We start from the raw sequence: 22,500 nt of genomic DNA on the forward strand, positions 1-22,500 counted from the left end.
GAAGTCAGGCACCTATTTCACACGTTGGTGGAGGGAGGAAATCCGGAATAAAGTGCCTGTCCTAAGGATACAGCACCATGCTGAAACGGGGGGCCTCCAGCCCTGATCACTGGTAAACATTACATCGGTTTACTGTCTTGTCCGAAAGACTAGTACCCAGACCACCATCCAAGAGCCAGAGGAGTAGGACGTAAAAAATCCCGGTACGTATGTGGGACTGGAACCCATGGATGCTCGCTTCCTTGTCAGGTGCTTTGCCACTAGGTCACTGCTCAATCTTTTACTTTAATTTTCAATTGCCAGCTGTATAAAGGCACTGCAAAGAACTGTTCACTGAGTCCCTTAACATATGTCGGATGTTTGACAAAGAAAGTGACTCAGCAGCAGTGCAGGGTCTCCTCTGCTGTGTGGCCTCCTGGCGACCTAACATCGATGGTTCCCTGTGGACTGCCGACGCTGGAACTGCGACGGACGAACCCGGGTGTGGCCGTGTATGGGGGAATCTAAATGAGCGGCGTGTGAGTAATGCCACTGAAACGGAGCAGATGAGGGGGCAGAAAAAAAAGGTTTAGGAGACATCAATGTGAGCAAAGTGCACGTGCTGTCCAAATACAATGTGAACAGGAGATAAGAAGAGGAGAGCAGAATGAAGAAGAGGCCGGTAAGTTGACGGTTAGAGTTTCGTTTGGTGATGTTTTCTAGAAATTTCACTTGATGGTTTGCTTGTTTTTTTTTTTTTTTTTTTTTTAAACTTTGCTGATGTTCTAGCTGCTATGTCATCCCCCCTTAAAAAAAAAAAACAAAAAAAAAAACAAAAAAAAAAAAAAACTCTCTATTTTGTTCGACAGCCATACCCTTCCAATCACTTTGTTACTCTCTCTTGGAGCGACAAACGGTCAATTGAAATACCACACATGCACTTTCTTTCTTTCTTTCTTTTTCTTTATGTCTCTCTGTCTCTTTCTCTCTGTCTCCCCCACCCTCTCTCTCTCTCAGTCCGCCTGTATTTCTCTCTGTCTGTCTGTCTCTGTCTCTCTGTCTGTCTCTCTCTGTCTCTCTATCTTTCTGTCTCTGTCTTTCTATCTGTTTCTGTCTCTCTCTCTGTAAACCACATAAAATTGCACGCACGCACACGCTTGCTAACGCACGCCCTGATCCACACACCCACACCCACACACTTTCACACGCTCAACCCACCCCTCATCAAAATTCCACAACAACACACACACACACACACACACACACACACACACACACACACACACACATTGACGCTGACTTATGGTTCACACTCGTAGACATGGTCATCACCCCTCAGCACTCTAGAACTCTCTGGCACAATTCGCCCTCAGTTCAAACCCACCCACTTGCTCTCTGGCACTGACCGAGAACAAGACTGCAGCAACACTCTCACGGAATGCAGTGTTGATGCTTATCATTGATTAAGGTACGTGGCTTATTGTTTGCTTACACTCATTTCCAAACCTGATTCCAGAATTATGGTTGTAGAATTATGAAGTGAAAAAAAAAAAAAAAAAAAAAGAAAAAAGAAAAAAAAAAGAAGAAAAAGGCGTCGCGCTTTCTGCATTGCGGCATACATACGATTTTTTAATCTCTTTTTTTTTTCTCTCCTCATTATTTCTTTACTAGATAAAGCGCGAAGCACAAGTGAGTCTTGAAGGCTTTGCCTCTTGTTTTACTGTTAAGTTATTCTCTCGCTCTTTTTTCATTATCATTGTTATTTTTCATTTGTCGCGATATTATTATTACTATTTTTTGTAGATTTGGGTTGCTATCTTCTGACGAGTGCACATCTGTGGAGTGCAGACCCCACGCCCTCCCGCCCACCCACCCCCTTTTTTTTCTGTCTGCTAGTGTTGTAATTTTCTTTCACTATCAAAGAGGATTCTTCTTCTTTTTTTTTTTTTTTTTTCACTTTCTCTTTACCGTGGATTCTTTTATACACGTTAAATACATGCTGCACACAGGATGGCGGTACAACGTCCCTTCCCAATAATCAGACCATGACTCAGTGACTCATAGTAGATACAAATCAGAACCAAAATGGCGTAAAACAGATAAAATGGAACAGAAAGGAAAACAGAATTGAAGCAAATAAACTACTTTGGGATAAGCGACACAGTCCAATTATTTTCGCAATTCTTCGTATCTTTTGCAGCTAAATATGAAATGATTTTAATCTTCTGGGCTTTCGCCACACATTGGGCAAAGGGATGTTGCTGAGTGTGAATCGAACCATCTTCTGTTGGCATTTAGTCCCAAGTGCTCTCAATCTGAGCCTCACAAAGCAGATTTTATGCCACTCATCTGTTACGATCTTGATATATTTCTCTGTTTGAAATATCGATTCAAATGAATAAAACCAGTTATACCTATCATTGCTCAGAGAGAGAGAGAGAGAGAGAGAGAGAGAGAGAGAGAGAGAGAGAGAGAGAGAGAGACAGTATTTTAATGTCCAATCAGCGATAAGGCCCATTAGACATGGGGGGGGGGGGGGAGTGACAACTGGAATAACAATTGTAAATAAGTGAAAAACATCTACTTTTAAATCATGGTGTCACACACACACACACACACACACACACACACACACACACACACACACACACACACACACACAGTGACCACGCGCACACACAAGACCCATATACAGGATCATCTTAATTCGACAATTCGTCAGTTATCTTTTTTCTAACTTCAGCAATGAATCTAGCTGTTCCCTTAATTACAGTTTCATTGTTGCTGGAAAGCAGATTTATAACGTTGTTATCACTTGGGTTGTTTTTGAGTACGTTTTATGCAAGGCAGTTTTTTTTTACGATTGTCTGCATTGGCAGTGCACTGAAATAGAAAATCCGCTTCATTTTCTGGATCATTTCTACAAGATGGGCAAATCATATCGTTCGAAGAATTATCAGTGAAGTACCATTGCTTACAATTCTTCAGGCCACTTACTCTCAACCGAAATCGAATGAGGTTCGTCCTGTGCCATTTATCAGAAACAAATGATAGACATATTTCTGCCCGGAAAGCGTCTTTAAAAAAAATGAAGCCATCCACATTTGTCGCTAGGCTCCATTTCAGTGTCAGGTTTGCTTATAACCAGATACCCTTTAAATTCATTAATTTTACAAAGCTATGCTCACATCCAAAACTTTGGCTAAGCTAAACAGTTGCAAAGCCGTTTTCGCACAACACACAGATCCGCACATCCACACACACATCCAATTAACCGATGATATAACTCTAAAGCTTACATGCTTTTTATTTTATCTGTTTCTTCTCTTTTTTGAGAAAGTATAGCGTGTGAAATTGTCACATCTCATGACAAAAAATTTAATCAGATATGAGTGTTAAACTTCCTCGTTCACCCACCCCATCCAGCAAGAGAACAGTGTGGGGTGCGCTGATTGCACGAGATTCTCAGTCTGTCTCAGTCTCAGTTCAGGCTGTCACTGAACTGAGATCAGCCTCTTCCTGGTGAGCAAGTGAAAAGATTCTGGGCTTTTCGCCCGCGACTGTTAGAAGAGGCAGCCGTGCCAGTCTTTGGTGTGCTTCAGGGCTGTTTGCCCGTCTTGACGCTCGTCAGTGGGGATCAGTTTCCTCCGAGTGGTCGTGTGCTCTTCGTCTCTGTGTTCTGTGTGTACTTCCCGCCTTGGGGTAGTGGTACCTCTTCTGTAAGTGTTTTCAGCGTTCCCACTTTCCGTGTTCATCCACTGACTTCCCTACCCTTCCACTGACCCTCCACTGCCTCCCCGGGAACCCCTCTGCCTGCCTTTGACTTCCTTAGTCCAGGCCTCCGTTGGCTGTTGCCGCCTGCCGCTGCCTTCCGTCGCCAGCGTTCTCTGGCCTGGTGCTAGGCTGTCTGGGTGTTCGTCTCTTCGTCTTCGTCGTCACTGCTCTTCGTGTTCGTCGTCACTGTTCTTCGTGTTCGTCATCACTGTTCTTCGTGTTCGTCGTCACTGTTCTTCGTGTTCGTCATCACTGTTCTTCGTGTTCGTCGTCACTGTTCTTCGTGTTCGTCGTCGCTGTTCTTCGTCGTCGTCACTCATTGTTCGTCTTCGTCGTCACTGTTCTTCGTCGTCGTCACTTACTGTTCGTCGTCGTCGTCGTCGTCACTGTTCTTCGTCGTCGTCACTTACTGTTCGTCGTCGTCGTCGTCGTCACTACTTCATCGTCACTACATCATCAACGTTGTGCTTGTTTCCATGTCTTAAGGCTCTGTTTTTTTTTGTGGGTTTTTTTTGTGAGTGTGTTATTATTTATGCATTCTGTTATTTAAGTGTTGTTGCAGCCGGGGTTGTGGTTATTAGTTGGCAAGCTCTGTGTGTGATTAAATAAATGTATGTGAACCCTGAATGGTTGTAGTCAGTGTTTGTGTTGTCTGGGTGTTAGTGCTGGGCTGGGTGGGGTTTTTAGTCTGCTCTCTTATAGAGCGTGACACAAATGATTATTCTGAACGGTTGATTAGAAGTTAACATTTTTTTTTTAGTATGCTTTCGTAGAACTCAAAACTCAGCTCAGAACGAACTCAGAACCCAATGTATTTGTTGTAAAACACATCAAAGAATTTATGGACACTAAAACAGTACACAACAAACACATAAAAGCAATGAATTGTGTCCGTACCACCAGGTCAGTGTTGTAGCCCACGCAAAACGATAGCAGCAACAAGGCCCAGACAGTGGTGACTGACTGACACATCGACACCGCCAATCTCCCCGCGTGGCTGTCACCATGCCGAGCGGTGACTCCCGCAAGGACTTCATCCTGGTGACGGTGGCCAACTACTTCGGCCTTGGCCCGGAAGACGCGGCTGTCACTGACCTGCTGACGGAACCCTCCCTCAACGCCTTCCTTGACGACGGCAATGTGTCTGTGCTGGCCGGCAAACTGGAGGACAGGGGTGGCAAGCGAGTCGACTTTCAGAACAAGGTGAGAGAGACGGGGGGTGGGTGTTGGATGGGGACACGTGGGGCGGGGGAAGGGGAGGGGGGGTAAGGGGAGGGGGGGGGGAGGGGGTAAGTTGATTAGTTCATTGGTTGGATAGTGGATAACGGCAATGTCTCCGTGCTGATGAAACATGAACTCACCACACTCCAGGAAAGACGACTCCAACTACGGCTAGGTTTCTTCTACAGGGTGGTAGAGGGTCTGGTGCCAGCATTCACTCCGAGTGATTTTATCACACCGCAGAAACCAGGACGACGCATCCGCTCCACGAGAGAGACAAGAGCACATACCTGTCGCAAAACCCTGTAGAGAACTGTATTAGAAACAACGATAGATGCTACTGTGTCCCTGAAACAAACACCGACCAGTACCGATACTCTTACTTCCCAAAGACAATAATTGAGTGGAACCATCTAGACGATACCATCGTCCACAAAAAGTCAGAGGATAGTTTTAAATCGGCTCTGGCAAAAAGCCAGAAGCCAGTAACACCAACGTGCTGCGCACCTCCACCGTCGCGTTTATGCCAGTAAATGGATGTAGCGACGTATCGATCCAGATCCAGATCCAGATCGGCAAACTGGAGGACAAGGGAGGCAAACGCGTCGACTTTCAGAACAAGTTGACAGGGACGGAGAATAGAAGTTGGGAGAAGGGGGAAGGTGACGGGGATCTGGGGGATCTGTAGGTTGATTAGTTTATTGGTTGGTTTGTGGACGACGGCAAGTCTTCGTGCAGGTCGAAAGATTGGAGGAGAGGGGGTGGGGGAGCGCGTAGCCTCTCAGAACAAATTAAGGGGCGGGGAATGAATGTTGGATTGGGGTGTTGGGGAGGGGGGAGAGTGCGGTGGAAAATGCAGTGATTGCAAGGAGGCCTGCTGGGTGATTAGTTTTCTGGTTGGTTTGTGGACGACAGCAATGTCTCCGTGCTGGCCGGGAAACAGGGGAGGCAAACGCATTGACTTTCAGAACAAGAAGTGAGAGAGGCAGAGCATGGCCGTTGGATGGGGAGCGTGAGGGGTGGGGGGTAGAGGTGAATGGGCTGTATTTATTTTTTTTTTTATTTTTTTTTTTTAGTGGGGCTTTCAACCTCCTCTTTTTTCCCCACTTTCTTCTTTTCTTTTTTTTTTTTCCTTTCCTTTTCTTTTTTTTCTTTTTTTTGTGAGGCCTCCATCCTCCTCTTTTTTTTCCCCACATCTTTCTTTTTCTTCTTTCACAAACTCATATTTACCTTTCATGCACCACTTTCCCCCACACACCTTAACTAATCACTTTCATTCTTTCCCTTATCGTCTGGCGCAGCAATTGCCCCAGTGTGTCTTGAGGCATGCATTTTAAGAATAATTATTCGATGTCTGTGTACAATTGCCAGGTTTTGTTTTTTTTGTTTTTGTTTTTTTGATGCTGTAGTGTTCTGATGTATGCATTCTAAACATGTATGACAAGTGATTACATCTGTCTGGGTTTATTGTTGCCCCAGTGTGAGTTGTTTGTTTGATATTGAAGCTTTTCTGTTATCCATCCTCTCTCCCTTCCTCCTCTGTCTTAACCTAATACATGATAAATAAATAAATAAACGAATAAAAGATCTGTCATCTGTATCATAACAATGGACCGACATTAATGGACCCGGCTGTAGGTTGGTTAGTTCACATGGTTAGTTTCCGGACGACGGCAATGTCTTTGTGCTGGTCGTAAGACTCGAGGACAGTGGAGTGAAAGAAGTCGACTTTCCGAACAAGGTGATGTTGCCACTGAGATGGCGGGGATTGGATTGAGTGAGGGGCAGGGGGCAATGCTGGAAGGGTGAGGGGATGGCAGGTGGGAGGGTGGGAAGGGGACGGGGACTGGATTGGGGGCTGGGGGGGCTGGTTGATGACATCTATCCGTGCTGGCCGAGAAACTGGAGGAGAGAAATGGGAAACGCGTCGACTTTCAGAACAAGGTCAGGGATGGAGGATGGGAGTTGGAAGGTGATGGGAGACGGTGGGCGGCGGGGATTGGGGGTAGGCATGGAGGGTTGGGGGTGAGTGATGGCTTGTTGATTGAGTAGATAGTGGACGACGACACTGTGCTGGTCGAGAAACTGGAGAAGAGGCATGGGAAACGCATCGACTTTCAGAACAAAATGAAGGGCTGTGGATGAGAGTTGGAAGGTGGGGCGGGGGGTGGGGGTGGGGGCGTGGCGTGGGGGGGGGAGGGAGGTGAAGTGTATAGGGAGAGGGGGCGTCGTAGATCGGAGTACGGTTTGTTGATTAGTTGGTTTAGTGGACGACGGCGACGTCTCTGTGCTGGTGAGAAAACTGGAAAATATCGGTGGGATACGGGTTGACTTTCAGAACAAGGTGAGAAGGGTAGTATGATGGGGGGTGGGGATGGGGGATGCTGGAAGAGGGGGAGGGGGAAGGTGACAGGGATGGGTACGTGGGGTCCTCACTGGTTGTTCAACTGGTTGGTGGGTGGACGACAGCGATGCTGGAGAGAAAAACAACAACTGGAGGACAGGGGGTGGAAACGGGTCGACGTCCAGAACATGGTGACGAGGAAGGGAGCAGGTGCAGGAGGAGAGAAGAAAGGAACGGGTATGGGGATGGACATGACTGGTTCTCTGACTGGTGGACGATGAATTTCTACTACCGATTTTTGCCAGAAAACAACCTTTTTGTTGTCATGTGTTCTTTTACAGTGCGCCGAGTACTTGCTGTGGTTTATTACATCCTCTGAATGACTAGGCCCTCGGTTTGATGTTCCAATCAAATATGAAAGAAAGGGCGAGACAGGGAATCGAAGTCAGACCATCACGAACACTATTGGTAGATAAGCGTCTTAACCGTTCTGCCACCATCCTCCCCCTGTCAGGTGGAACCAGGGGACAGCAAGGAGAGGGTGATCGTGTTCTTCAAGACCCGGCCTGATGTCATTACTCCGGACAACACCCTGACCAACATCATCGTGTCCTCCATGGTGGACTCTCCGCTCAGCACGCTCTACCACGCCGTGCAGAAGGTGAGTTCTCTGCCCGCCTGGCTGCTTGCTCGGTTCGTTGGCTGGTAAGCCGGTTGGTTGGTTGATAATTCAGTTGGTTGGTTCGATTAGCTGGTTGGCTGGATGGTTCGTTGGATGGCTTGGATGGTTTGTTGGCAGGTTGGTAAGTCTGTTGGTTGGTTGCTTAGTCGGTTGCCTGGCTAGTAATTCAGTCAGTTCGTTAGTTGGATGGTTGGTTGGTTGGTTGATTGATTATTTGGTGGTTGATCGTTTTTGGTTGGCAGGTTGATTAGTGGACTGGTTGGGTCGTTGGTTCGTTAGCCTTCTGTGTACAAGTATTACCAAGTTTTCTCTCTCATACCTTTGTTTCAGTCATGTGTAAGTGTGAAAGTTGGGTATGAAAGCGGGTTGATATTTTTTCCGCAGAAAAATGTACCGCTATATACAAACAAATACATATATTGTTATCATCATGGTTGGTTGGTCGGCTGGTTGGCTGGTAGGTTGAAATTTTGCATGGTTGTTTGGATGGTGGTTGCCTGGTTTCCTGGTTGGTATCTTGTTTGCTTAAAGTATGTACAGTACTCGTTTGTGATTATTTTATTTTTATTTTTATTTTTTTTAGAGTCATGCCTCTATTAGCATGACATCTTTTCAATTAGTTTAGCGCCAGTTCCACTACTACCACCACTGCTACTACTACTACTGCTGCTGCTGCTGATGCTCCTGTTGCTGCTGCCGATGTTGCTGCTGCTAATATTAGTGTTGCTGCTACTACTGCTACTTCTGCTACTATAACTGTTGCTGCTACTGTTACAACAACTACTGCTACCACTACTAAACAAAATTATTAATTGTTCGACATACATACATACATACATACATACATACATACATACATACATCCGTGGATCTGATTCCCCTCCCTCCCCGATCCCCTTGCCATCGACCAATCCCCAGCTGTACGCCCCGTTGCTGCTGGAGGACAGCAAGTGGAGCAAAGGGATCGACCCCAAGCTGCAGGGACTGCTGAGCGACCTGGAGGCAGGACTCAGCTCCGCCATCCGGAAACAGGACCCCTCCTTCCGGGGCCGGCCTGGGGACGGGGACGTCAGTGTCGGCGGTGAGTCGTTAGGTGTTAGTGGGGGTGGTGGTGGTGGTGGTGGTGGTGGTTGAGTGTGAGGGTAGGGGGAACTTGTGTGTGTGTGTGTGTGTGTGTGTGTGTGTGTGTGTGTGTGTGTGTGTGTGTGTGTGTGTGTGTGGATGGATCGCAGAAGAAGGGAAACATCAACCATCCAAACAGGAGCCGTCCTTCCGGGGCAGGCCTAGGAGTGGTGACGCCAGTTTTGGGTTTGAATCCTCGGTGTCAGTGGGAGTTGAGTGGACGGGGGTCTGGGGAAAGGGCTACGTAATGATGATGATAATGATGATAATATTAACAGTAGAAGTAGTAGTACATCTTTGAAATTATCGTTATCATAATCGTTATCATCATAACTATCATGATCATGATGATGATGGTGATCATCACCACCACCACTACCACCACCACCACCACCACCATCACCATCATCATCATCATCATCACCACCATCATTATCATCTTCATCACCATCATCATCATCATAGTCACCACCACCATCATCATCACCACCATTATCATCATCACCATCACCATGACGATAAGCATTACCGCCACCACCACCATCACCACCACCACCACCCTACTCCCACCACCATCACCACACCACCACCACCATCACCATCATCATCACCACCATCATTACCATGACCATTATCACCACCACCACCATCACCATCACCACCCCCCCACCACCACCACCCCACCACCACCACCATCATTACCATGACCATTATCACCACCACCACCACCACCACCATCACCACCACCACCACCCCACCACCACCACCACCACCACCATCACCATCATCATCACCACCATCATTACCATGACCATTATCACCACCACCACCACCATCACCATCATCATCACCACCGTCATTACCATGACCATTATCACCACCACCACCACCACTACCACCACCACCACCATGATGACAGTGACTGTTGACGCCAGGTATCCTGACGCCGATGGACGAGTTCCAGTACTGGGTGGACATGTCCCGATCCGCGCCACGGGCTGAACAGAAGGAGGCAGCTGAGAGCTATGTGGAGCTCTTCAAGCCCATCTCCAAGGTACACCACTTTGCGTTGCTATTTTTGTCGCAACATGTTTATGTACTGTGTTGTATTGTATTGGACTGCACTGCGTTGCGTTGTACTGTACTGTACTGTACTGTACTGTACTGTACTGTACTGCACTGCACTGCACTGCACTGTACCGCACTGAACTCGTAGTACAGTAAGGTATTGTATTGTATCTTATTGTTCTGCGCTATAGTGAAGTGTAGTTTAGTGTAGAGTAGTGTAGTGCAGTGTCGTGTAGCGTAGTGTAGTGTGGTCATTGTCAAAACATACCATTGCTTTGTGTGAAATTCGAGCTGTTCTTCCCAGTGAGCTGCTCTCCACAGTGCACTTTACAAACACCTGACCGTGTCTATCGCGGCGCCTCGATACTAGGACTTAGCCCCTTTCAATATTTTAATCATGTTTTCTCCTTGTCAGGATTACGGAGGTCTGGACTCCTTGGCGCTGGGAGACGCCATGGAACTGGTGGAGCTAACTCAGGACACACTGGATGATCTGTGGAAGCAGAGTGACCCCCCTTATCCTGAATCCAGAATGAGGCATCTTCTTGACGTCATTGGTTTGTACACTTCGTCGATATTTCCTTCGTTCTTGTTTACTAAATGACTTATTTATATCTATACAGTGACTATATTCGGTCAAATACCAAACTATAACCCTTTCAAACACGGAGTCATTTGTGAAACAGTCTTTCTAGCTGGCAAAATATGTGTGTTGTCTTCTGGCAAAATTCTGTAGAAAAACCTCACTCTGCTGAATAAAACAAACAAACAAACAAACAAAAACAACCATGTATGTAGACAAGTACTGACTAGATATTTGGGTTAAGATGATGGTAAGCCTGAACTGAAACGCACCACAGCAATTCGCCAAACAAAATGCTGACCGATGGACACGTTTTTCATGTGTTTATGTAATGATCTCCATGCTGACCTCTCCTCTCACCTCACAGCCGGATCCTTGGGGCGCTACGTGCAGCGCAAACTGTCAGACGAAGACCTGTGGCAGGGCAGCTTCAGCGCCGTGCGGGAATCTCTGAGGATGGGCATCTCCATATGCGAGAGGTGGACCTCCGTGTGCGAGACGTTGACGACCCAGTTCTGGAAACGGTTCGGGCCTCACCCCTGGAAAGGGGACAAGTTCCTGCCTCAGAGCATGAAGGGGCTGTCTCAGAGACTGGAGGAGGTGATGGGAATTTATTGATTCACTAATGCGCTCGCCCCAGAGCGTTACTGTGTTTTGAATTCCTAATATACAATTTGCATTTGTACTTTTGTAAATTTTGACTGGATACAAAAAGTTTGAAAACAAAACCGAGCTCGCAAGACCGCATGCATACATACACACTAGCATTCACGCACATGCAGGGACCCGCAGATAGATAGATAGATAGAGATAGAGAGAGAGAGAGAGAGGTTGCACGAATGCATTTACTGCAAGCACAACACAAAGTGCACTGATGTAGCACAAAAGCTAGCAACACTATACCACTGAAAAGGTTAATTAATATAACACAAGCGAATACGGTGTGAACAAACTTGTTCATACGAAACACTCACAAATAGGGAAAAAAAGGAAAAGAAGAAGACAAGAAGAAGATGAAAATAGCACTCCATGAACTGCATGTAACCGACGTAACAAAAACGAAAGTAAGAAACAAGAGGAAATCCTTTCTGAAATACTGTAAAAAAAAAACAAAAAAAAAAACAGATAAACGCAGCGCGAACTCAAAATAAATATGATAATTATCTCCCTTCATCGAGACGCAAACACCAATTTTGTTCACATCAGTAAATTGCCCATTGAAGACAAAAACAGACAACATGGATTGTTCCTTATGAACTGTGAAGTGATGTTGATTAGGACAAAAAGAAATGGAAATTGCCAATGAAAAAAGTCAGAGGAATAGTACTGTTTAATCGAAAACAATGACAAATGAAATGGTCCCTTTGAACTGTTGACAATCTCCGATTTTCCTCATTTGGTGAAAGCTTGATCAACAGTGCAGTAAAATATGTTTTTTTTGCAGCACGATAAATTAGATTAATTGAAATAATCAAGTCTATCCATTCTTCCCCAACAAATCCTGTCACAGTTAGATTATAAGCAAATCTTTCATTGCGTTGCTCACCGTTGTTAGAGAGCAACAACAAATTGACAGCCAACGACTGAATAGTGCATCTGCATGATACACACATTCATTTAGCGAGAGCTCTCTCTCTCTCTCTCTCTCTCTCTCTCTCTCTCTCTCTCTCTCTCTGTGTGTGTGTGTGTGTGTGTGTGCGTGTGTGAAAGATATTTTGATACAGCGTTTTGTACAGCAGTATGTGGTCATACAATATGTCTGGTAGCGTCTATGTCCATGTAATACATGTCCTGTCTTCACAACTTTTTGTCGCGGTGTCTTTGCGCGCACACGTGTTTTTGTATGAGTGTGCGCGCACCTGCGCGCTCATGGTTGAATTATAGTAGCCTATGCCATGTCATTCAGTTCAGAATCTTCTTTATAGGCTACAGTAAGTTATGGTTTATATGGGAAGCTATGCTTGTGTTAAAACCCTTTGAGCCCTGACCACCGCTTTACCGGTGGTAGAGAAAAATGACATAATGCCTAGCCACCGGTTGAGCAGTGTGTAAACACTTGTGTCGTGTTTTGCTATTGGTTGACTTATATTGAAGAGCCAATCAGAAAAACCGTAATATTCTGACGTCAGCGAACGTAGTGCCAACATGGCCGCACCTTTTCACTGTGTTTTGTGCATGTGCTGTGGATAAAAAAGATCGATTTCAATATAAGTCAACCAACAGCAAAACACGACACAAGTGTTTACGCACCGCTCAACCGGTGGCTAGGCATTATGTCATTTTTCTCTACCACCGGTAAAGCGGTGGTCAGGGCACTCTTTTCATATCTGCTGTGACACATTAAATACCAATTATTTGCAAATTTTGGCTCCGGAGCTCAGGCAGAAGGGTTCAAATTGCTCAGGAACTCAGGGCTCAAAGGGTTAATTTTATCCGTTTGCCCTCAAGGTTTCTTTCTTTCTTCTTTCTTTCCTTCCTTTTTTTTTTTTTTTATTCACACACACACACACACACACACACACACACACACACACACACACACACACACACACACACATATTTATTTATTTGTTTATTTATTTATTTATTCAGTAAAGACAACCACTTGTGACTGTCACCACACATCCAGATCCTGTCGCTGCGCACAGTGCACGAACAGCTCCTCCGTCTGCTGTCAGCCTCAGAGCAGCAGGAGCTGGACGTGGGCAACGCCTTCGGACCTTTCCTGGGTTTGAACCCCGTTCAGTACAACCCCTACACACAGCCTCTGTGGGCCGCCGCCGTGTCGCAGTACGAGCGGGCCATGGAGCCCGCGCAGCAGAAGATTGCTGGGAAGCTGAGGACCCAGTTCCACACTTTGGACGGGAACCCACAGCAGGTACATTTTCCCCTCAGTAATAAGTTCAGTTGTGGCAGGTCCACTTCCTTTGCGTTAGCTGTGCTTGACTATGTGTGTATACATATGTATGTGTACATAACTGCATGCATGCATATGAATGTGTATTGTGTGTGCGTGTGTTTATGTAAGTTTGTGCATGCCTATGTGTGCGTATGTGTAAGGGTAGCTGTTAGATACATATGTATGTTGTATGTATGCAGTGTGTGTGTGTGTGTGTGTGTGTGTGTGTGTGTGTGTGTGTGTGTGTAGTCACATGTTGGTGTGTGTATGTAACATAGATGTAATGTTTTATGTTAACAAAAGCGTTTTTGTAAAGCACCTAGAGCAGATTTCTGGATAGTGTGCTATATAAGTATCCATTATTATTATTATTATTATTATTATTATTACATTGCCGTTGTTGCTTCTTCTTCTAATTATTACAGGTAACCGTTGTCCCCATTATCAGTGAGGCGCCAAGGCAGAATCTGTTCAGGCGTTAGACTTTTGGTCCAGTGTGCACCAGTGATCGGGGTTCGAGGCCTCGTTTCATATGTTAATATTATTGTGCAATACCCTATTGTCTTAACATGAGTATGTGTGTGTGTGTGTGTGTGTGTGTGTGTGTGTGTGTGTGTGTGTGTGTGTGTGTGTGTGTGTGTGTGTGTGTGTGTGTGTGTGTGAGGGGGGGGGTATATCGTCAGCTATTGGGAATTCTTATTTGACTAATTTTAATCTCTTCTTATGTTGCGCATGATTTTATGCCAGTGTTTACAATGAGCCTGTGATTGCACAACTTAATTTCCATGTGGATTAATAAAGTGTTTTTCATTGATTGATTGACTGATTTCGGCATGGTGGTGAGACCTTGGGAAAGGCACTTTACACCGATTTTTCCTCACTCCACCCGGGTGTGAATAGGTTCCTGACGTCAGTCGGTGAAGAAGATTGGGCCTCTCCATCCAATGCCGATCCCTACACAGCAGTGAATATGAATTCACTGCCACGATGGCCTTCAACATCTATGGGACATTTAACATTAACCTTCATTTTCAATGCATCATTACCGCCGTCAGTCCAGAGGAAGATGATCAGATTCACCAACTGATTATTTAGATTCTTGTTAGCACGAAACTTTACCATTCAGCGAATAATAATTTTCATGAAGCAAACGCAGGAATGAAGTGCTGATACTGTTATCTTGTGGGTTACTGGTCATGTGGAATCAGTATAAAATGAACTCGTCATTCGTGAAACAAGGAACACCACTGGTGAAATACTGTCACGAAATTTCGCTCTATTCTTGCTTTGCAACCGAAAATTCTGTCTTCCATTAAATCAATTTGGCAAAAAGAAGAAAATGGCTGTCTCCAAAAGAAAAAAAAAAAGGTCTTCAACTTTTGTCCAATACCCGAATCACAAACTTCAGCAATATTTAGAAGTAAAATGGTGTCAACTACTATTCCCGCATGTTACATCTTGTGGGTTTGTTACTCGCCCACTATCACCGTATGGAGAGTCACAGTTTAGTGCATTTAGAACAAAGTAGTGAGCCTTAGGCGTAATTGTTATCGCGCATGTTCAGTTTCATGTTGGTTTCTACAACGAGCCTGTGACTGCACACGTTAATGTCTATGTGGATTAACTCTCTCCATACGAACGGCGAAAGAGACGACGTTAACAGCGTTTCACCCCAATTACCATCATCAAAATATTGCAAGCGGAAAGCTCTTATACTGAAGACGTGAATGTTGACAAAGAATACCACAAGTCTGACGACGGAAGCTAAAGGTTTGGTCATTTAGACACCCACTGGACATCCGAGGTGTCTGTGTAGAGGAGAAGAGAGGACTGGCCGTACTGAGTGAGTTAATAAAGAGTTTTTGAATTGATTTGAATTGAATTGAACGCCTAATAAAGTCGCCTTAATGGAGGACCCTACCTTGTGAATCTCTGTCTGTCTGTCTGTCTGTCTCTCTGTGATGGTTAGTGAGTGTGTATGCTTGTGTGTGAGTGTGTTTATTTCCTTGTGGGTGCGTGAGCGTGTGTGTCTGTGCGCAGGCGTTTGTGTGTAATTGTATATGCTTCTGCATGTCAGGCTGTAATTTCATGCGTGTGTACACGTATGCACATCACTGTGTGTGTGTGTGTGTGTGTGTGTGTGTGTCTCTGCGATGAACTTGGAGCTCGTGCTTGTTTTGATAACCAGGCCATGACGCTGAAAACCACGTGTTGATACTGTGCAGCTGCTGAGGGAATTCCAGCGATACAGGGAACTCATCAAGCGACCAGGCATCAGCAAACAGATGGTGTCGGAAAGGTGGGTGTTCCACACCAGAAAGAAGGATGGTGTCTGGAAAATGAGTGTTTCAGACTGGAAAGAAAGATGAGTGTCGATTGGGTGGGTGTTTCAGACTGGAAAGAAAGATGAGTGTCGATTGGGTGGGTGTTTCAGACTGGAAAGAAATATGAGTGTCGATTGGGTGGGTGTTTCAGACTGGAAAGAAAGATGAGTGTCGATCGGGCGGGTGTTTCAGACTGGAAAGGGAGATTATGTCGGAGAGGTGGATGTTCCACACCGGAAAGAAATATGGTTCTGGAAAAATGAGTTTTTCAGACTGGAAAGAAAGATGGTGTCGAACAGATTAGCGACTCAGGCTAAAAAGGAAGATGGTGTCATTTAGGTTGGTGATTCACACCGGAAAGAAAGGTGATGTCGAACATGTTGATATTTCACACGAGAAAGAAAGATAGCGACAAAAATGTTGGTATTTCAAAATTATAAGGAAAGAAAGAAAAAACAGAATGGATGGAAGGATGGGTGGAAGAAAGGAAAAAAACAACTGCGAGCCGATTGTTGTCAATCTTGTTTCAAATAGCGTTCATCATTCCTTTGGTAATTCAAACGAGAGATTGGGGAAAGGTTATAGCAATGTTAGTCGTAGCAGCAACCGCATTGTCTGTGGATGATGTACATAGTTGGAGAATCTTATCAGTTCACTTTTTTTCTGTTCATGTGTATTAGGGAGAGAATTCATAAAATTTCTCATCATAAACGTTCGTGATTATCTCATGATTCTTTCTGAACGTTCCCACGAAATACTTCTTTGAGCAGATGATGTTGTTGAAATCTTACATGATGGCGTGTATTTTCAAAGAATAATGGCTTTTTGAAATACTACAAAGGTGGACACCAAATGCCCATTGGTGTAAACTATTCACATAGAAATATTTTTCCGTATGTTGTAGCAAAATGTTCATTTCATCATCAGACGCCAGTGCTGCAAGATAAGTCCAAAGCTGAATTACTCTCACAAACTGGATTTCTGTGTTGTAAATCACGTGTGCATGTATTGATTTATATTGTATCGTATAGTATTATATTGTATTTTCAAAACAGATTTTGTTTGTGTGAAAGTAGGGCCCCTAAGATCGCGCGCCGCCATAGTGCAGCGCTACCCATGGGATTTGTTCTCTTTCTCCTTTCTGCACATGTTTTTCTCTTACCATTGTAGAGGAATTTTCCACAGACCTTTGCAAGGGACAACGCTTTTTGCCGACGCGGTTTTTTTTAAAAGTGTGCTTATGCTTATGCTGCGCACGGAACCTCGCATTATCGACTCATCCGAAACACTAGCACCCACTCAAGGTCTAATGGAGGGAGGGGAGGGAGCTGGTAAAAATTGTGGGCTGGCTCGCGCGAGCGAACTTAGTGGCGCTGAATCTGCTAAACGTTGAGAGTTTTCCAAAGACTATGCTAACTCCATACGCTTAAGACAATCCCTTAAAGCTAAGCAGATTCAGCGGTTCTAGGGTTTGCTCGCGCCTCCCATCCCTGGTCCGTAGAATAGATTAAAAAAAAAAATTTAAAAAAAGGGAATCGAACCCGCGGACACTCGCTTCTCAGTCGAGCGCATTACCACCGGGCCTCCTCTGCACCCATGTCCGTGACAGGGAGATGCTGCTGGGGCAACTGACAGTGCACGTGCGGCAGATCGGCGAAGAGTTCTCCCAGCGCACGGGCCACAGGGGAGGTAAGGAGGTACCCAAGGGCAAGAACCTGCCTGATGTCGTCAATCACATTGTGTATGGGAGACAACTGGAGGCCAAGGTGAGGAGGGTGTGTGTGTGTGTGTGTGTGTGTGTGTGTGTGTGTGTGTGTGTTGTTCCACGCTGTTTTCAGTTTCTGTTTCGCAAGATGTCGTCACTACGTCCGGACGAATTCATATACGCTACACCACACCACATCTTGGGCAGTTGTGTGATCGGCAGTCGCATCCAACGCGCCAGTCCGGTCTTAAATGTATGTATGTATGTATGTATGTATGTATGTATTTGTATTTCTCTTTTTATCACAACAGATTTCTCTGTGTGAAATTCGGGCTGCTCTCCCCAGGGAGTTTTATTTGCGTGCAGTTTTATTTGTTTTTCCTACCGAAGTGGATTTTTCTATTGAATTTTGCCAGGGACAACCCTTTTGTTGCCGTGGGTTCTTTTACGTGCGCTAAGTGCATGCTAGCACACGGGACCTCGGTTTATCGTCTCATCCGAATGACTAGCGTCCAGACCACCACTCAAGGTCTAGTGGAGGGGGAGAAAATATCCGGGCGGCTAAGCCGTGATTCGAACCAGTGCGCTCAGATTCTCTCGCTTCCTAGGCGGACGCGTTACCTCTAGGCCATCACTCCGCTGTATGTATATCAGCGTGTCGATCAGATTGGATTTCTTCAACAATTTATTTTCGCATCGCTGAAACAATGATCTTCTTCTTCTTCGTTCGCGGGCTGCGACTCCCACGAATACGCTTTCATACTGGGTTTTCGGGAAGGGGGCACAAGGATCTGAAAATAGAGTCAGGGGTCACGCTTTTAGACCTGCATACACGTCCACGTTGTTTCAGCTCTGAACAGTTTTGCTCCTACTCTCTCCTCTGCAGACTTCCAGACTACTCTCAACCCTCACCCATTCTGTACACTCATTGCATGAATGTGTATTATTATGCATACTGAAAAGAATGAATGCGTGGGTGTTCAATTCAGTTTGTAGAGAACAGACAATAAACTAATGAAAAGGAGAAGAAAGTTATTTATTTATTCATTTACTTTTTAAAAAGTTCATAATTGTTAACAAATAGTAAAGAGTGGTAACTCTCTCCATTACACAAGGTACACAACTTCAAGTCAGTGATGCTTACGCTACCGATTCAGCTAGCACACAGGTAAATAAAAGTGGAAGTGCCTGGGTTTGTTCCAATGTACCTTTTATTTACCTGTGTGCTAGCTGAATCGGTAGCGTAAGCATCACTGACTTGAAGTTGTGTACCTTGTGTAATGGAGAGTTACCACTCTTCACGTTTTGTTAATGATTTCACATCCTGGCCTCATTATTTGTTAATTTCATAATTATTATAATTATCATTATCATTATTTAGTAGTGGTAGTAGTAGTAGTAATAGTAGTTGTAGTAGTAGTAGTTTTATTTACCTTCAACTCTGACCATGCTAATAAAAATGATTGACTTTACCTTCCCACTGATCACCCGCAGATCGATGAGATGCTGGTGATCGCGGAGAACCTGCTGGGGGACCTGCCAGGCTTTGAGAAGTTCAGCAAGGACGCCTCAGACCTGAAGGACGAACTGCACGCCTTCCGACGGGAGCAGTTTGATGAGTGGTCCAGAGAGATTCAGTCCCTCATTGAGGACCACAAACAGCCTCTGTGGTGAGGCGTTTGGTTATCTATCTATCTATACGTTTATATACCTTTTTTAAAATAAAAAAAATCAACTTTATTAACACATAGACAATTAATGTAAGTGCATGTATCAAAACAAAAGAAAGAAATGGACAAAACAGACTAATACGATAAGAATCAAACCAAAAAAATGAAAATAGAACATCATAATGATAAACAAATAATTATAGTATTCCGAGGAATACTGCTGCGAATATAGAGTCATTTGGAATAAGTTGTCGAATTTTAGAATAAAACAGCAACACATGGTGGTGAGGCGTTTTGTCTGGGTCGGTTGGGTTGATGGTTTTCTGTCTTTTTGGTCTGCTTCAGTCACGGAGCATACGTTGTCTTTTCTTTCTTAATTAAAAACAACATATGTACAAGTGCTTCACGTGTAATGGAGGTTTTTTTTGTTTTGTTTTGTTTTGTTTTGTTTTTTTGTTGTTGTTTTTTTGGGGGGGAGGGTTTCTCTCTGTCATTTGATTGTTCTTTTCTTTCTTTCTGTTCCTTTGGTTATCTTTCTCTCTTCCGAAAATTCATGTCTTTTGTTTTTCTTCTTTCATACTTATTGACTTTTTTTTGCGGTCCCATCTGCGCTGTTTCAATAACATTCCTCCCACACCGCTCATTCTGAATCCCCCCCGCATTCACAACCACACCTTGGTTCGTTTGTCGCGGTCCCAGCTTTGGCAGTTTACACGGAACTAATAATGTTAGGTCGCTAGGATACCGCATGCGAGAGGAGACCCTGCACTGCTGCTGAGCTACCTTGGTGGTGCTCATTCGTGCCTCATTTAACTCACTCAGTACGGCCAGTCCTCTCTTCTCCTCTACACAGACCCCTCGGATGTCCAGTGGGTGTCTGAATGACCCAATCTTTAGCTTCCGTCGTCAGAACAGTGGTATTCTTTGTCAACATTCACCTCTTCAGTATAAGAGCCTTCCGCTTGCAATATTTTGGTGATGATAATTGGGGTGAAACGCTGTTAACGTCGTCTCTTTTGCCGTTCGTATGGAGAGAGTTAACGTATTTAGGACACCGCCTATTAGGCCACTTTTCGTTTTGTTTTCGTTTGCTTTTCTTGATGTGTTTATTGGCTTCTGTGTGTTTTCTTTCTGTGTGTCCGTCTCTCTCTCCCCCTCCTTCTCTCTCACTCACTGTCTCTTTCTCCCTCCCTCCCTCTCTCTCTCACCTGTAATATCCAAAGTGAGAGCTGTGTTGTCAATGGTTTCTCCAGTCAATGGGAAATCATTCACAGCTTAGTCTTTTGTGAAGGACTATGACTCTCAAACTAGGAGGCAAAATTGCACTGGCTCTTAGTGCTGCAGCCTTGTGGGCTAGGTAGCCTTTGGGAACCATCCCAACGCCGACTGTCCTAAAACCCTCTTGACCGAGAGAGTGGGGATGTAACTTGGGCAAGACACTCTCCACTATAATCAAATTCTAGCCCATAATAGTCGGAACAGCAGTTGCCTCCTCTGCTGTTCTGATGGTCATAGTCGGACATGACTGACTATCATATATATAATATAATATCCAAGAAGTGTAGCATACATGTCACATAATGCATACAATGTGAACCAACGACCATAGCATTCTGCTGTATCTCCCCTTATAACTCCGTCAAAACACGAGTTCCTACATCTTCTCTGCACTGAGGACGCTGCAGTACAGAAAACGCCTCATGACACCTGGTTTTGGTCCTTTTCAATTCATTTTTACTGAATATACAGGACGACACTGCGGCCTATATGAAGAAACCATCTCAGTCTCAATCAAGTTCTTTCTCTCTATATATATAATTTTTTCCTTCTCATTACCATCACTTAACCACAGTGCCTCACAGCGCACCATTTCCTCATCACGCTCTCTTTCCTGCATTGCAACACGCACAGCTTCACTCATTACAACGATGCCATCCTTCCACACACACACCATTCACTTACGCACGCACGTACACACACACACACACACACACACACACACACACACACACACACACACACACCATTCACTCACACACTCACCCACACACACCATTCACTCACTCACTCACGCATGCGCGCACACACACACACATACACACACACACACTCTCTCTCTCTCCCCCTCTATCTCTATTTTAAAAACAAACCCAAAAAACTATTTACCCTTTTCTCCTTTTATTCTTTCTTGCATTCCCTAGACTAGTTTGTGGATTTTATGATGGCTGGATGAAAACAGACCATCAAGTGGTAATTCCTTTTCCCTCAATAAAGACACGTGTCGATTTCAGTCTATATTATCTCTCTTCGTTTCTCTCGCTTACCACACGCTCTGACTTTCCCTTTATTATTTACTTTTTTCTCCCCCCCCCTTTTTTTTGTGTGCATTCCATAGACTGATTTATTGATTTTCTTTATGAGGGTAGGGTGAAAACGGACCCACAAGTGGGTTAATTCTATTCCCTCAAATAAAACAAGAGAGTTCTCTCTCTTTCTCCCTCTCTTTGTCTCTTCCACACATACTGTCACGCACATACTCTCTCTTTCACTCTTTCTCTCTCCCCCCTTTCTCTCTCTCCTCCCTCTCTCACATATAAATGCGCTCACATATACACACATACACACTTCCCACAAGCCCCACTTACACCCACCCACACTCACACCCAAACTGACTGACTCACCCCCCTCCCCTACCACTGTACAATACACTGCTGTATACTGTCTACCATAATACTGTATGCGTGTCTAACCCCGCAGCCTGGAGACGAACGGGCGGCTGATGGAGCTGAACCACAAGGACGGCAAGATGAAGGTGAACTACAGTGAGCGGCTGGTGACCCTGCTGAGGGAAGTCAGGCAGCTGGGGGCTCTGGGCTTCACCATCCCCAACAAGATCCAGGCTGTGGCCAACACGGCGCAGAAGTTCTACCGCCATGGCGTCATCCTCAAACAGGTGGGTTCGCTGTTGGAAAAAACGCACGCAGAACGAAAACACACACACACACACACACACACACACACACACACACACACACACACACACACACACACACACACACACACACACACACACACACACACACACACACACACATACACATACATACACACACACAGAGACACACACAC

General features: G+C 45.0%; 1 protein-coding gene across 1 annotated transcript in view; it reads left to right on the top strand.

Annotated features, from left to right (window-relative positions):
- The first annotated feature begins 1,374 nt into the window (after positions 1–1,374).
- LOC143284088 (cytoplasmic dynein 2 heavy chain 1-like) overlaps positions 1,375–22,500 on the top strand; it is a 157,573-nt gene continuing 136,447 nt past the window's right edge. The window contains 12 exon segments of the mRNA XM_076590729.1: positions 1,375–1,447; positions 4,657–4,956; positions 7,833–7,979; positions 8,919–9,081; positions 10,058–10,176; positions 10,606–10,747; positions 11,141–11,373; positions 13,403–13,651; positions 15,898–15,971; positions 17,606–17,762; positions 19,196–19,371; positions 22,129–22,324. Coding sequence (XP_076446844.1) covers positions 4,759–4,956; positions 7,833–7,979; positions 8,919–9,081; positions 10,058–10,176; positions 10,606–10,747; positions 11,141–11,373; positions 13,403–13,651; positions 15,898–15,971; positions 17,606–17,762; positions 19,196–19,371; positions 22,129–22,324 — 1,854 coding nt within the window. The 5' untranslated portion in view covers positions 1,375–1,447; positions 4,657–4,758.

Source organism: Babylonia areolata, chromosome 7 (assembly GCF_041734735.1).
Source record: "Babylonia areolata isolate BAREFJ2019XMU chromosome 7, ASM4173473v1, whole genome shotgun sequence".
NCBI lineage: Eukaryota > Metazoa > Mollusca > Gastropoda > Neogastropoda > Buccinidae > Babylonia > Babylonia areolata.